The sequence below is a fragment of the Mus pahari genome, chromosome 15 (assembly GCF_900095145.1).
Source record: "Mus pahari chromosome 15, PAHARI_EIJ_v1.1, whole genome shotgun sequence".
Classification (NCBI taxonomy): domain Eukaryota; kingdom Metazoa; phylum Chordata; class Mammalia; order Rodentia; family Muridae; genus Mus; species Mus pahari.
Window position 1 is genome coordinate 55,969,778 of NC_034604.1, and position 15,789 is coordinate 55,985,566.

Sequence of the window (15,789 nt, forward strand, 5' to 3'; positions counted from 1 at the left end):
TCTTTCTTTCTTTCTTTCTTTCTTTCTTTCTTTCATTTTGTTAATTGAGACAGGGCTTCACTGTGCAGCCCTGACTGTTCTGGAACTCTCTTAAGACCAGGCTAGCCTCCAACTCACAGACATCCTCCTGCCTCTGCCTCCCAAGCACTGGGATTAAAGGTATACACTACTGCTTTAAGCCCTTGACAGTGATTGGAAATTTTGCTCCCCACAGCACTTTAAACATTTCTCCATCGAATTATATTTGGTCTGTCAATAAAGTAAGGCTTAGCCCAGAACTGACCCTGTGCTGTACTGTGCAGCTGGAGGGAAGAGCGGATGTTACACTGTTAGTGAAAAAAGTCACTCAACGTGGTGAGTCCTCCTTGCTCTGTGTATTCAGAAGATAACTGCCCTTTGCCTTAGAACACCTCAAAACCTGACAGCACACCTCCAGGACAGCCTAGACCAGTGTCCCCAAGGCTCAGGTACCCATTCAACTTAGAAGACCTTCCTGGACATTGGAACAGAGAATGAGTTTGCTGGGATCTATGGCAGCCTGCACCCTGCTGTGTTTACTTGCAAGTTTCATATCCTTTTTTTCCCCCCCTGTTTGGCCTCCTACTTTAAGAAAAGATGAGGCAACGACCCAGAGAAGTCAACCAGGCTCCTCAGTGAGTGATCTGTTTCCTGCCCCTGTTCCTAGCCATCCAGCAGTCACATGGTTTACAGGGACATTCCTTCTTGTCCCAATCCACAACAAGCTCCCTCTTCTCTCAACAAGGTATCACATTTCCAGTTCTGGCCCTTGTTTTGGCATACATCACAAACGTCTCCCCGCCCCCTGCTGCTTCCTGCTTTGCATGGGTGCTAGGCTCCTTGCAGTCACACAGACCTAGGCTCTATTTCCTCAGCCACTAGCTGGCTGGATGGCTTTTTGTGTCTATATGCTTTATTTGCCAGATGACAACTATTCTATCTGCATCTGAAGGTTTTGTAAAGATAATACAGTGCTCAACAGTCACCTAATGTAGTAACCCAGACCTCCAGTTCAATTTCAAAGCAGATAACTGCTCAGTACTGTATGGTGGCCCAGAAGGGGGGAAACCACAAGCGCAGACTTCCCTCACATGCACCCAGCAGGTGTGCTACAGCAGTCCTAGGAAAGGACTCTCTGGTGTGCAAGGATTTGGCAGCAAATCCCCTATCACAAACATTCTCAGCAGCATGTAAGGGCAGCTCCTATTTCCAGGCTCCTTTCCCCTCCTAGATTCTTTGCCTCAGTAATTATCTCTCAGGCAGGCCCACCCTGTCCCGCCACCATTCACACCTGTCAGCTTGCATCTCAGGATAAGGTTCTCATTTGACAGATTCTGAGAACTTGCTGTCCAGGCAAAGAAAACTTTAGGGTGACGAATCCAACACAAACCTTATGTAACTAGCTAGTCAACAAACAGGAGACTCGGAGGGACAAGGGGACACAAACCCACATGAGAAGTGAAAAACAAGGGATCGCAGGAGGCTCCTGGTGTTCTTGTTTTCCAAGCCCCTCAAAATGGATCAAAGTTCTTAAGTTTAAAGCATTCCTAAGGGGACTCAAACATTGCAAAAGTCTCTTTTAGCTGAGATTTGACGTTAACCTTCATAGCTGAAATTTTAACAAGTTGCATTAGGAATTCCTTTAGCCAAGAGTATATGCATAATATTGACTTACTTATTAAAAGTACTTCTTGCCTACTTAATTAACAAATAATGACAGGCAGGATATATATATATATATATATATATATATATATATATATATGAATAATTTTAACTGAAGTGACTTGAAACTACATGCTAGTCATAAAAAATTAGGTGATCTTCCAACTTCTCTAAAACAAGGAATAACAGAGTAGATTCTTTTTAATAAAGCTAACAATTCTTATTCTTGTTCCTTTTGCAGAGTATTTATCTAGTCTCTGATTTTTGTATTACAGATACAAACAACACAAAAACCAAAAACAAAACAAAACCAAAATGAGAAAAAGCCCCCCTCCAAACCAAAAGCCCTGCCCTAATGAGTGAAGTACGGTTCAACCCCAAGGAAAGGCTCCACAGGTCAGATGAAGGCAGAGGTCAGTGGTGATACCATCAATGGCAGTTCCTGGCAGGTGATTGGGCTGCTGCCTGACCCCTGCTCTGGCATCTTTCATCACTTACCTTGTGCAGGTCCTTTCCAGGATCAGGCTTTCACACTGTTCAGATTATGGACTCTCCAAATCCAAGACCTTGTGAGGGTATGGGGGATGTGAAGGATATCCAGAGAAGCTTGATGTACCTCGGGACATGGGTCCCAGAGCAGGAGGAGACTACGATACGAAAACTTTGACCAAGACGTGAGAGCACAGAAGAGCATACACTGCACTTTGTAGAGCATGGACTTAACCTCCCTCTGAGAGATCAGTGATCACCACTGATTGAGCTTTCGAGAAGCAGAGGAGGCTGGTGTTGAGGACCTTGGACAGTAGGGGACATAGAAGTGGAGTCAGCTTTCTGAGTGAAAGAAATGATGTCGAACCTTGAAGGCTGACCCTTTCTAGCCCAGCGTTGCCAAGGAGGGCGATCCGCTCCATGAAACCTGGGCCAAGCTCTGGCTCAGACACACAGGCAAAAATAGAAAGGGGCTGCAAGAAGAAATGTGTTTACCTTTGTGATTTCCCTCTGTGCCTCTTAACAGTATTATAATCTCTCTGCAAACAGGCAGTAAGAGCCCTGTGGGCCTCGCCTCTACTGATAAACCCTCCCAAATAATTCGTGCATAAGTCTAAAACCTTAACTTCTTGTGGTAACTACCTGGACAGCTGGAAGACAAGTTTAGAAGGCACCGTGAGGAAGAAGAAAGAGGAGGGACTGAGGGGCTGTCACAAGTGAGTGAACTGGGAAAACCCCCTTGCCTAGGTATCAAAAATAGAACCTTTGTAGTAAACGGCAATGATTTAGGTTCGCAAAGTCTACAGCAGGCTTTCTACTAAGGAGTACTTTACCCTTAGGGGTAACAGGTCCTGGCTGAGGTTGTTTTTGGCAATTATTTGTAAACTTGAGGGGGTGCTACTGGAATTTACTGGGTACAGGGCTGCTGCCAAATATCATATAATGCACAGGAATGCCAGACATGGGGAAGCCTGGTTTACACAGAAGTGCAGAGAGAATCAGGGAGCAGAAGACACGGGATAGCAGACAGGAGCGAGGAGAGGCTGAAGGGCGTGAAGCATTCACCAGCTATGTTTTGTAAAGCTTTGCTATCTCTGACCAAGGCCTTTGATTTCCCTTGGAATTCCTAGATGCTTGAACAGCTTTTACACAGAACATCTTCCTCATCCTGAACACACCAAGCCCTGACGCAGTACAAAGGGCACTACTGTAAGAGGCGGCAGTGATATAAATATACACAGTTATTAAGCAAGTAGAGCTGGAGGGTGGGTGTCAGGAGCATGTGGGGACAAAAACATATGCCCATATCTCTGTCTCCGTGAGTCAGGGTTTCTGGAGTGACAGCACAGGAGAGCAACTGTAGATATGCTGGGAACAGGCGGGACTGCTTTGGGACACAAATGAAGTTAGGAAAGGCACAGGTTTGCATCTGGAGCTCCAAAGACACACATGGAAGGGCTAGACAATCGGTGCATGGCATTCTGGTACCCTTACTCATTAAGCCACTCAGCAGTGATGACACATAGTTTACCTGTGGTTTCCAGTGGGAGAGACAAGGACACTCCAGAGTCAAGGGGTTTTGAAGAAACAGGTGCAATGAAGTCATGGTCAAACAATTTATTTACTGTAAACTTTAGACTTTGCTCGGCAAAAAAACACAACTGATGTTGTCCCTCAAATCCCTGCCCGCAACACTCCATTTGAGCAAATAAGTGGAGTGAGAGAGAAAGGGCCCATAGTCACAGCAGAAAGGTCCAAGACACAGGATATTTCAAGTCCAAGGGTACAGGAAGAAAACTCTCTCCTTTAGATACGGATTTCCAGCAGCAATATATATTATCCTTAATACTTGACCAGTGAGGTAGATACATGGGAACATCACCCAGACCGACCGACAGACAGACAGACAGACAGACCCAGTCCTCCAGAACCAACACTCTTCATACAGAGACTTTAAAGTTCCATACAAAGAGGAACTGAACTATACAAGAAAACAATAAGCACTCAAATACAGTCTCTCTCTCTCTCTCTCTCTCTCTCTCTCTCTCTCTCTCTCTCTCTCTCTCGTTTGCAGCTTAAAAAAATAAAATAAAATAAAATAAAAAAGGCAGAAGGATGTCCCCCCCCTTCTGCAAATCTCTATACAATTTTATTCTAAAGTTATTACACTCAAGTTAAATAGTCTGGTTAGTGTCCTGTCAGGGAGGGGTCTTAGAGAGTAGAAAGCCCGTATTACAGTGGCGAGTCATTTGTACTACAGTTCCTTCCTTGGGAGTCAACGCTAAGGCTAGGCACAGTACCTTGACAGTTCACAAAGCCTTCCATGCCTGGGGGGTCCTCACACAGCAGTTCCTGTTCTCTCTCCTGCCCCAGCTGACATGTGCTCGGCTCCCCTGTGTAGTCCGTTCTGCCGTTGCTATTGCTGGAGTAGCCGTTCCCATAGGTTTTCGAAGAAGACCTGCGAAGGCACAGAAGCTCTTGAAAGGCAATCCTGAAATCTGGACTCCGACAGTAGATAAGAGGATTGAAGGCAGAGTTGACATAGCCCAGCCAGTTAAGGAGGATGTAAACTTCCTTAGGGATGAGATTGTTCCTGATGACGTGCACGATATTGACAATGAAGAAGGGCAGCCAGCAGAGGGTGAATGTGCCCATGATGATGCCCAAAGTCTTGAGGGCTTTGTGGTCTTTCAAGCAGAACTTGGAGGACCTTCGGTGTCCGTGGCCGCTCCGCCCATCCTGCTCCACCTGGCTGAGGTTTTGGGCGTGGAATCTTCCTTCAGCTTTGTCTATCTTCTGCAGCTGCCTTTTGGCCACCTGGAAGACCCGGGAATAGACAAAGACCATCACCACCAGGGGCACGTAGAAAGACACGATCGAGGAAGCGATGGCGTAGGCCTGGTTCGTGAAGAAGTCACAGCAAGTCTCCTCGGTGTAACAGTCGATAGCTTTCTTGTGGGTGGCACGGTACCAGTGCATCTGGATAGGCAAAAAGGAGGTAAGGCCAGAAACAATCCACACCATCAGAATGACCACTCGGGCCTTATTCTTGGTCAGCAGGCTCTGGTACTTGAAGGGCGATGTGATAGCAACATAGCGATCCACTGCAATCACGCACAGGGTCTCGATGCTCGCTGTGACGCACAACACATCAATGGCAGTCCAGAACTCGCACCAGAAGTTGCCAAAATTCCACATTTTCATTAGGATGTGACTGGCCCCAAACGGCACCACCGCTAGGCCCATGAGTAGGTCAGCACACGCCAAGGAGACTATGAAGTAGTTGGTGACGGTTTGTAGTCTCTCGAACTTGGCAATGGCTGTGATGACCAGCACATTGCCAAACACGATGGCCAGGACGATAACCGACATGAGGATGGCCATACCCACCACCCACGCTTCGTCCCGTTCCTGAGTGATGTCGTGGTCTGGCGCTCGGCTTCCGTTGGGTGCCAGCAAGAAGTCGCTGTCGTTCCCGTGTGGCCCCATGGCTGGCAGGCTAGCAGGTGAGCACACCCAGGCGCTCTCAGCGGGTGCACCTCCGACGGGGCGCAGCCGGCCGGGGGCGGACTCCTGGAAGCTTCATTCAGCGGCCGTAGGTGGCTGTGCTGGGGTGCGTCCTGCACACTCAGCTCGTGGGTGCTCCGGGCTCGCGGTTCCTGCAGCCGCAGCCTGAAAGCGGGAGAAGCAGCCTTGCAGTGCGCCCTGCCCGTTATGTGCACCAGACTTTAGGGGAATTGCCCAGTGACGTGAAACAACTTTGGGCCAATGGCACGGCCGGATGCCCGGAGGGGCGAGGCACCAAGGACCAACCCTCCCCGCCTAGCCCGCCTCCTCCCCGGGTTAGCCCGGGCGGGGCCCAGCGGCTCCCCGGAGGCCAGGTCACCACTCCCTTCCAGCTACCCTTGCTGGGGCACCAGAGAGAGAGAAATCTGGGGCTGCTGTGCGACCCGCCAACCAGGCGCTGTCTGGAGGTGCTACCTGTCCGTTCAGGTCACCTGTGCTGGCTGAGAGGTCTCTGGACGCCGGTGGCGCAGCGTGCATTTTCTTTTAGGAACAGAAAGAGCAAGCTCACCCGGACACGCACGCACAGGCACAAACGCACCCGGACGACCAGGACATGCTCAGACTTATACCGAACCACAGCCACAGACACCGAGACACACCCGCGCCCGCTCACTCTGGAGACGACAGCTGTCTCCTGGTCCAACAGAGAGGTGGCTATAAACAAACCCAGGAACACCCAGAAGCATGAGGAAAGAAACGCACATAAGCGCTCCTGTGGAGACATGGAGTGCGGACTACTCAGACACGGGTGTCCACATCCAGGTACCACCCACTTCTAAGGCTCATAAGTGACACCCCATTCACAGACATCCAGTGTATCCCCTTTCAGTTATTTGGCAAGAGCACAAGAGGTGACTCCAACAGCTACAGTTTCTCGGCACACTTTGTGAAAAAATATTTTTTTGGTGTCCTCCCTCCTTGAGAACCGTACCAAGACAGTAACTTCATCCTTTGCCTTTCTTTAGACCTAGAAGTACACACATTTGGGTAGAGTTGGGGAGGTGTTATTCTTAATTCTTGGGAGCGTGGCATCATTTTCTTGTTATATGGTGGATATCTGGGGATGCGCTGAAAATAAAAATGCGAATTTTCTGTTTTACAATTTAAAAAATGAACTACATTATTTATGTGCATGGGGTCTTATCTCTACATTTGCCTGTGCACCACATTTGTGCCTGTTTTGGAGGTCAGGAGAAAGCATCAGATTCCCTAGGACTGAATATACACATAGTTATCAGCTCAAAAAGCTGCCTTTGTAAGTGCTGGGAATTAAACCCTCGTCCTCTGGAAGACTAGCCAATGATCTTAAGCACTGAGCTGTCTCTCCAATCTAAATAATTTTCTTTTCAAACAATTTCTTTAGTATGTTTGTATTAGTTGTATGTGTTGGCTGGGTAATTCACTAAACTTTTAGGCTGTGTCATGTGACTGTGCCACCATTGGGCTATTTCTGCCTTTAAAAAAAAACCCCACAATTTCATATAACTCATTATATGAAAAACACATTTTGTAGAGTCCATTTTAAAACTACAGAAAGAAAATGATAGTTGTTCCTTCCCATTAAAAAATTCAGACCAAGACTAAGATTTCATGAAATACTAACCTCTGTAGCTGGCAAATGTCTTGATTGTTGGGAAAAAAATTAATTTTCAAGGTTTGATTTCATATGTACTATGTCTGATAGACTGAAAGTCTTTCACACGGAGTAAGCAAACATACTTTGTAGATTACATAATAACATAACAATGGCTGACATTTAGGGCACATTCTGCTATGTGCCTTTTGTGCATTATTGCATTTAATCCTTCCCACAATCCCATGGGAGGTATTTTTAGCCTGATTCTCCAATTGGGCTCAAAAAGGCAAAGGGCTTCCTAGTGGACACTAGCCAGGCAGCACCAGAATCTGAATCTGAACCTAAATCTGTCTGATTCTTAGATCTATTTTCTGGCAACCTTTCTAAGGTGCTATGTTATTCCACATAGAAAAGGGGAGGGTCCAGAAGAAGCCTACAACGGTGATTAGAGCACCTGGGTTCCAGGTTCATCTTCAAACGTTTGCAATCATTCCTTAGTCAAACCACAAAGGGATCAAATTCTCTCCATCGCTAAGGGGGTGTGCTGTGGGTTTGGGGGGGGGGAGGGAGAGGGAGAGATGGGGGAAGGAGAGGGAGAGATAGGGAGAGATGGGGAAGGGAGAGAGAGAGAATGCATTTTCATTGTGATGAGAATCAAATTCTATAGAAACCATAAGAGCTGTTACATAGTTAAATATCAGACAAATGCGAAATTTGTCAGTGAACTTTGGGCATTTTTTTTTTTTTTTTTTGAGACAGGGTTTCTCTGTGGAGTCCTGGGTGTCTTGGAACTCACTCTGTAGACCAGGCTGGCCTCTAACTCAGAAATCCCCCTGCCTCTGCCTCCCAAGTGCTGCGATTAAAGGTGTGTGCCACCACTGCCCCAGAACATTGGGTAATTTACTTACTCATTTAGAACACATTACCCATTTCCTCTAACAGAACAACAGTAAAGCACTTTGTGAAAAAAAATGTAGGTGCGGCATTTACTTCAGAAATGGGGCTTAGAAATGGAACCTACATGGGCCCTTCGGCCTTCTTCAGTGACATATACTTTTTTTTTTTTTTTTTTTGATAGTGTCTCAAAAATACTTCCCCTAAGCCCCACAAATATCAATTAAAGATATCTTCTGTTCACACAGTTTACAAAGCACACCCACTTTGTATTTGTGTTTTCCAAAACTGGCCTTGGTCTGGTGCATTTTAGGAAGAGGTTTTGTGTTATGAAACAACCTTTCTTTAAATACACATCTACTCAGAATTGTGGAACTAAAACACTTGAAACCTACTTCCTGTTTGTGAAGGTATGGAATAAATAAGCACGAAGTGTAATCGTCCCCTAACAACACCACCACCAACAAAAAGACTCTGGCAGAACCCTTTCAGGAGAAACACAATCTTTTATTCGCTGTGTACTTAAGTCACCCCGAGCTTTAGCTATATAATTGGGGAAACATCTTTTAAAAACCTCATACATACTAAATGAAGACGAGGAAATAACATTGGTCAAAAAAAGGAGGTCCTGTGACATCCCCCACCAGTCTTGACAAATGGCATAGTCTTCCCCTACTGAGGTAGGAATTTCAGAATGTTATCTTTTCTCTGACCTCTGTTTAGGATCCTAAGTCTAGACACCATTAAAATAGGGAAAAGCTTAGTAGACCATTTTGTTTATTTCCTTTAGTTTGAAAAAAAAAAAAAGCCTGACATGAAGAAATGGGGCGTGTCCTGTTCAAGGTGTTAGGAAAGTTAAGAGTCTGGCTCTACCCTCCTGGTTGCACTCCCTCTCCCTACCTAGCAACAGTGATTTATTTCCTTTCACAGTGAGTGAGTCTGCTACAGCAGTTTATGGATCTTGCAACCTTACTGAGTTAAGTAATACTACTTTCGACTAAACTGCATTTATCTGATGTAAGAAAAACCGAGCTCTTTTATGGTGATTGATAGTGTCTAATTACATATTTTGTCAATCCCTTAAGACACTGATTTGCCATTTCCTGCCTGCCAAATAGGAATCAAAAACAGTTTGATTTATCTAGTAAGTGTTTGAACAGGAGTGAGGCTCTGTACTGCCAAAGAATGCCCACACGCCACTAGTTGGACTGCTAAGAAACCTGCTGCTGAGTCTTGGCTCCAGCAAGAATTCTTCCATCTTCATGATTCTTGGGCAGACAAGCATCTGTGGAATCCTTTTGTTTAACATGACGATCTTTTAATAATATCTCAGGGCAGAATTATCTCACTATGTTTATGTTAAGTGCGGTTAAAAGCACATGAAGTACTTAGCATGCTAAGAAGAGATAGTTATCCCCTCCGTGGTATAGTTTTGCATTAAAAGCTAGATATAGAATGCATTTTCTCGCCATTTCAGGTGTGAAAGGACCCTTTGAATACGAGTAATATGCAATTTGTTTTTGAGTTATGATGAGGGTAGACAAAACACCATTCCCTTGAGAAAAGGAACCAAAATTGCCAGAGAGAAGAATGAACCTGAAAATAATTACTACTAGCATTCGAGTTGTCTAGTTGTCTGGGGTGGTAATGATTTGGGGTGAAGAATTTTAGGTTTTTACAAGGTGTGCTCCTTGAACTCTTGTGAGGAAAACCCCACTGACATCTTTCACAGTGTATTGCTTCCACTGTCCAGATTTTGAGCTAAAATCTGTCTTCCTTCCGTTTATGTGCATGACTCTTAAGTCTGCCCCCTTGAGGCCACTCAAAACAATCACCTCTCTCTTTTCTTTCTTGAGTTCTCCAAAGGATCCCTCTGAGAGCTCTCCTCTTGGGTCTGGGATACCCTGGACCACTATGGCCGATTTCTCCCCCAACAGTGCTTCCTTTAGTTGATGATGTTAACATTGATAGTACCATCCCCAAACAAGCCGTCAGTCACTTTGCCGTCACCTTGGCAACTGTGAAATGGAGCAGTGCAACCAGCAAAGCTCTCCAAACAGGTGCTTATGCCAGATGAATTTAATTTCCTGCTATGCTCCGGTTTTATGAGAGACACGCTAATAAATCCTCTACATCCCAGGGGCCTTGGACAAAAGGAGAAGGCATTAAAATTAGAACAAGGGAGGAGGAGGAGGCAGGAGGGAGGGGATAATTCAGTTGACCTCATACAGGACTCTTTGACCTGAAAAAAAAAAATTAATCATTCAAAGGGACTAAACATCAACAGCTTTCTCGATTGGCATTTGCAAGAGACTGAATATTCTTTCTAGTTCTCCTAAGCTGGTACAAAAGTATCCTCCTAAGGACAGAAGAGGGAAGTTGTAAGCATGTATGGTGTGAGGGATATGCAGGCCAGGGATCTGTGCATGATTCTCTTGCTGAGTAGGAGCGGGGCTGAATAATGAATGATGTGTAAGCGATGGATGTCTGGATGGGAGGGAAGCATTGGATGAGTAGGCAGGCCATGAGTGGGAGATGAGCACACCTTAGGTCTAATCCCACAAAAGCCATGGCGTTGTGAGTAACCTCAACAAGTCATCTTCTCTCCCTGAGCCTCAAGTGTCATCTATGCAATGGAGAACTTCCTGTTGGAAATGCACCGGCCTGCAGTGGGAGCAAGTTACTTGAGGGCCGTTGAGGAGCCGGGTTCCTGGTTGTGAAGAGCCACTGTGGAACTGGTAAAGACTACTTAGAATCCTACAAAACAAATTGTTCTCAGCCCCACACTCATGTTCTGTTGCCTGTCACCTTGATTTCACTGTTCTGAATAACAGGTATATATCGTGATTTCCTACATCACTGGCCCACTTTTAAAGCTCAAATACACTTTAAAAATTATATTCAGCCCTAACCACATATGGAGAACTACTATCACTTGCCATAAATATAAAGTAACCATGAAAACAAACCAATGCTAGTGAGATGTCTCTTGATTTTGCTGCCTGCTGAAGTCCTGAGCTCTTCACTGAAGGTTCTCAGTTGAAGAGAAAGACTAGCAATGGTATTCTAGTGCCTAAGGAGAGTGTTTCTCTGTACCCCAAAATGCTGAATGACAACTGAGAATCAAATTACTCCTTGGCGGGTGAGAAGGGAGGGACGTGCATTGGTGCTTCGTTCTGGTGGAAGGCTTAGGTGAATAGCAGTGCTCTCGGAGGTTTTCGGTTAGAATAATGTTTAGAATAATGCATTTAAGGAACTTAGCACAGTGTTTCCAAGAGAAATGCTTATCATCATCATAGTAGGAATCAATTGTTGCCCTCATCGTCATCTTCATCATCTTCACCATCATCTTCATCATTGTTGTCATCATCATCATCACTGTGAGTTTTCTGGGACAAATTCTATTTCAGGAAATCCTATTCATTTCCTTAAGGGCAGTCCTTTAAATGAATAAATAAACGGATCCAGCAGGGCATGGATCCTTTCTATATATTAAATTACCTATAGTGGACTTGGTAAGGTTTTGCATTAGATTGGTTGGCATCTGCAAGCCCTCAAGATGAAGGACTTGCTTGCTAGTATTGAGAAAGGAAAGGCTTTGTGAAAGAGAAGCAGCTGAGGTTGGAAAGAAGCAAAGAGTCAGGTAGAGTCTGCTTCTTGGAGCAACCCAGGAGTCAACTGCTTCCTCCAATTGTCTGTGGGAAAACCCTGAACCAGTTACTTAATCTGTGTCACACTTTGCTTATCTGTATGTGTTCTTATCTTACAACCTCATGGGATGCTATGAGTGTCAGACAAGTTAGTTTCTCCAATGTGGTCAGGGTTAGCTTGGCAGATAGTTTGTTCTATGTTCATTACTGATGATAAACCCAAAGCGTCTATGGAAAGGCAGAGTTCAGAAAACAGGCTACAGAGAAGAGATGGGTCATGTGACTTGGGCTGAAGCCAGCCTATGTGTAAACTGCACGGTGCTATGGCATAAAGCAAGGAGACACAGAGTTTCTCCGATCTGGAAGAAAGAAGCGAAGGGATTGTGATGATCAAGCCATATCTATTGTAGAAGATGTGGGAGGCAGCAGGGCCAATGAGGAAACCACAGGAAATGAAATTGATCGAAGGAAAGGATAGAGGAAGAAGAGAATCCTCAGGAAAGAAACACAGTGGTCCTTCTCCAAAACAGGACCTTCTGCTGCGGGGGCACACAGAAGGAAAATCATGTCCCCGGTCAATGTTTCAGTTACTTTTCTGTCGTTGTGGTAAAACACCATCACCAAAAGCAATCTGTGGGACAAAGACAATTTACTTTGGCTGGCCCTTCCAGAGGTGTAAGAATCCCTCTTGGCAGAGAGACATGCAACAAGCAGGAAGCTTTAGAGTTCACACCTCAACCATAGCCTGGGACAGAGAGATTGAACTCTCAAGGCCTGCCTGCCCCTGTGATTTACTTCCTCTAGCAGGGCTGCACCTACGAAGCCTCCCCAAACACTGCTACCAACTGTGAGTCAAGAGTTCAAATCCTTGGAGGACATTTTTCAATCACAACAGTCAAGGAGAGGTCAAGATGTTCCAACCGTGTCTACTGACTCCGGGTCAGGGAACATGGAGAAACTAGTCCTGACACTTCCTTGTACAATATGACTGTCCCTCACCTGGCCTCTGTTTCCAGACAAATAAAGCGATAAGCTCAGATTAAGAGTCCTTCAGATCAGTTCCTGGTACATCACAGTCAAGTTGAAACTTACTGTGGAATCTGAAAAATAATAATCAAATTTTCTGTTCATCATGTCCATTACATACCAGGAACTGGATGGGACACTTTGATGCTATTTTCATTTGTAATCTTAGGTTTTATTCTCGTTTCTGTACGACCTTACAACAGAGGCAAAGCTATTCCCCTTCATGGGTGGGACAGTGAGGGTTTAAAGACACAGGGCAGCATGCCCCGGGTTATATAATAAATAATAGAAGATGGGCTTTTAAACTGACTCCATCTGATTACAAGCCTAAGTCTGAATCATTGTCATAGGACTCAGCCCCAAATGTGGAGCTTCAAAACAAGGCTGTATATTCTGCCTGCTGTGGAGGAAGTGCCCTGTTGTTAGGGGTGCACGGTTGAGCTTTGCAAGACTGCTGGAGTTAAGAGGCATCCGTTTCCACACTTACAGGAACAAGGCCAAAGAACCAAGATTTTGGGTCAAGCACCCCATTCATGATTTCTAAAAAGAGAGGCAAGATACTAGTGCCTGCACGTTGTTGGCCGTGAGCCTCTTGGCTCTCTGCTCATGCCCCTTTCCTATGTCTTCATTTACCTGATTTTTGTCAATGCTTATCTCCTGCATGGGTTTCAATTGCTTAGAATGCACGCATACACGCACGCATGCATCTACGCACGCATGCATGCACGCACACATGAACATGTATTCCAAGCTTTGGGGAAATGTCAGGAAAGCATTGCTGCGCTATCGTGAGGACCCGTGTTCGGATCCTCAGCATGCAAACCCCAGCTGTGAGCCAATATATCTGCAATCCGAGTGTCGGGGAGGACCCCTAGAGGTCACAGTCGTGCCTGACTGAGGTGATGAGCTCTAAGTTCAAGGGATAAAACCTACCTCCAAAATCTAAGGTGGACAGCGGCTGAGGAAGACGGCTGGACAGCAACCTCTGGACTCCACACATGTATTTAAGCATACCCACGCTCACATGTACACGCACAGGAGTTTTTCATTCAACTGGGTGGGTGCAGAGCTGGGTTTGAAATCTGTATGGGATTTCAGTGGTCAGGCAAGGAAGGAGTAAATGTTCTAGAAACAGCCCAGGCCAAGATCTAGAAGTGGGACCCATTCATCTCTGCTTGGGAAACAGCAGATATTCCTGGAGATGCTCGTGCCCGCTATGGGAGAAGGGAATAGAGGCAACTGAGGTGCACTGTGCGTTTTGAAATCCCCCTGAATGCTGAGGTGAGGAGGCCTAGATCCTAATAAACAAGGAAAGGAGGTGTCTCAGGCCATGGAAGAGGAATCTGGAAAAATATCCACGGCAAGCTAAGCGAGGCCATTCCACAGAGACATGCTCAGGAGCCCAGTGCCAGAGAGCAGATGAAAAGAGAAGCAGAACCCACAAGGGCCATGATTTGGGACTGCTTATAATAGTTTAGATTTAAAGAGGTGGGGCTGGGGGTGGGAAAGGAGCTAGCTGGAGCAGGACAGACAAGGGCAATAGTTTTTGACATGCACTTGAATTGTTCGGGTTATGGTTTCCTGAAATTCTGGAACATACTATCACAGCTAAATAATCATGCTATTTTACCGTAGCATGAGGGTAGGGAGGAGATTTGCAGATAACTGCAAAGAAGTAAAAGTAGAAATTGTTAGTTGGCCTTTTTTTTTTTTTTTTCAGTCTGCTTAGAAAGGGAGAAGGAAGGATGTAAGTAAAACGAAACCAGGAAATGAAAATGATGACGGGGAAAACTTAAAACAACGAGGAAGCTTCTAGAAGAGAGCTGGAGCTGTCCGGAGCCATTCTGTGGGCCTGTTTATCACGCTGTGTGCATCTATAAGTCATCTTTGCATGCGGTTTGCTGATGGTCCCTTTTTAACAGTCCAGCAACAGATCAACAGGGCTACAGATCATTCTGCCTCAGAGGTGCCCTGAAGGGTCACCTCGATCGGCAGGACCTTACTTCAGCAAAGGAGCCTCGGAGGTGGCTGCAGATGGTGAGAGGGGTGGTGGGAAGCCTAGCACCGGCCACACTGGCCCTTCTCAATCCTCCCCGTAGGTCAGCGTTCACACGCGCTGTTCCTGGCGCTCAAAAGCTTTCTCTTCCCCTGTTTAACACATTTGTGCTTACTCACTTCCTAGTTTTGAGCTTAACTATCACTTCCGGTAGCAGTCAACTTTCCCACCCTAGACACATCCCCGAGCCCCTTTGCTGTCTGAGCGCTATCCCGACTCTTTCTACCTTTGGTTTTATTCGTGAGATTATTCTACTGATGTCTTTTCCCAGAAGACTTCTCAATGCTGCAACCCCCTCACCAGCTTGAGTTCTGCACAGGTTGACACTCAAGAAATCATTGTGAGGGGCAAGCTCCCATTTTACGGTTATGCTTCCTCATTTTGAGTGTTCCGAGTCCCTTCAAGGACAGTACGGCTAGGATATTGCTCACTTACTTCCCCCTCCACAGACCCTCACCGATTAGCCCCATCCCGACCTGTCAGTCAAGGAGGTGGGTTAGCCCCACCTTGACCTGTCAGTCACGGGGGTAGTTAGCCCCACCCTCTCTTTCTTTCTCACTCCCACTCTCAAGACTCCACCCTCAAGGCCCACAGTCAGTGCCTTTCTTTTCCCTGTATGCAGTGACCCCCTCCTCTCCGAGTTGTTGTCAAACAAGGCACATTTCCTTCCTCATGTTTAAACAGTGGGTTCCCAAGGCTACAAGACAAAACTGTATGGGGTCACTCCTTTTAGGTTCTTGGTTCCCTCTGCATCACTTCCTCAATGCCTCCAGACACGCCCCCCCCCTCATTGCTCCTATTACTGCTGCTGAGGGGGTATGGGGTGTGGGGTTGTATGCTTGTTATTA

At 45.9% G+C, this 15,789-nt stretch overlaps 2 protein-coding genes across 2 annotated transcripts; one reads left to right on the top strand and one right to left on the bottom strand.

Moving 5' to 3' along the window:
• Positions 1-4,280: 4,280 nt before the first annotated feature.
• On the bottom strand, positions 4,281-5,868 carry Adrb2 (adrenoceptor beta 2). The gene has a single exon (XM_021215062.2). It carries the CDS (start codon positions 5,659-5,661, stop codon positions 4,405-4,407), a length of 1,257 nt encoding a protein of 418 aa, XP_021070721.1. The 5' UTR covers positions 5,662-5,868; the 3' UTR covers positions 4,281-4,404.
• LOC110332962 lies at positions 5,660-10,527 on the top strand. Its single transcript, XM_021214329.2, has 3 exons — positions 5,660-5,785; positions 5,838-6,501; positions 10,066-10,527. Exons 1-3 carry the CDS (start codon positions 5,660-5,662, stop codon positions 10,284-10,286), a joined length of 1,011 nt encoding a protein of 336 aa, XP_021069988.1. The 3' UTR covers positions 10,287-10,527.
• The last annotated feature ends 5,262 nt before the right edge of the window (positions 10,528-15,789 follow it).

Coding starts and splice junctions, on each gene's coding strand:
- LOC110332962 (XM_021214329.2), top strand. CDS start 5,660: ATGGCTGGCAGGCTAGCAGGTGAGCACACCCAGGCGCTCTCAGCGGGT. Junction 5,786..5,837: donor CCGTAGGTGGCTGTGCTGGG/GTGCGTCCTGCA, acceptor CGGTTCCTGCAG/CCGCAGCCTGAAAGCGGGAG. Junction 6,502..10,065: donor ACACGGGTGTCCACATCCAG/GTACCACCCACT, acceptor TTCTTTCTTGAG/TTCTCCAAAGGATCCCTCTG.
- Adrb2 (XM_021215062.2), bottom strand. CDS start 5,661: ATGGGGCCACACGGGAACGACAGCGACTTCTTGCTGGCACCCAACGGA.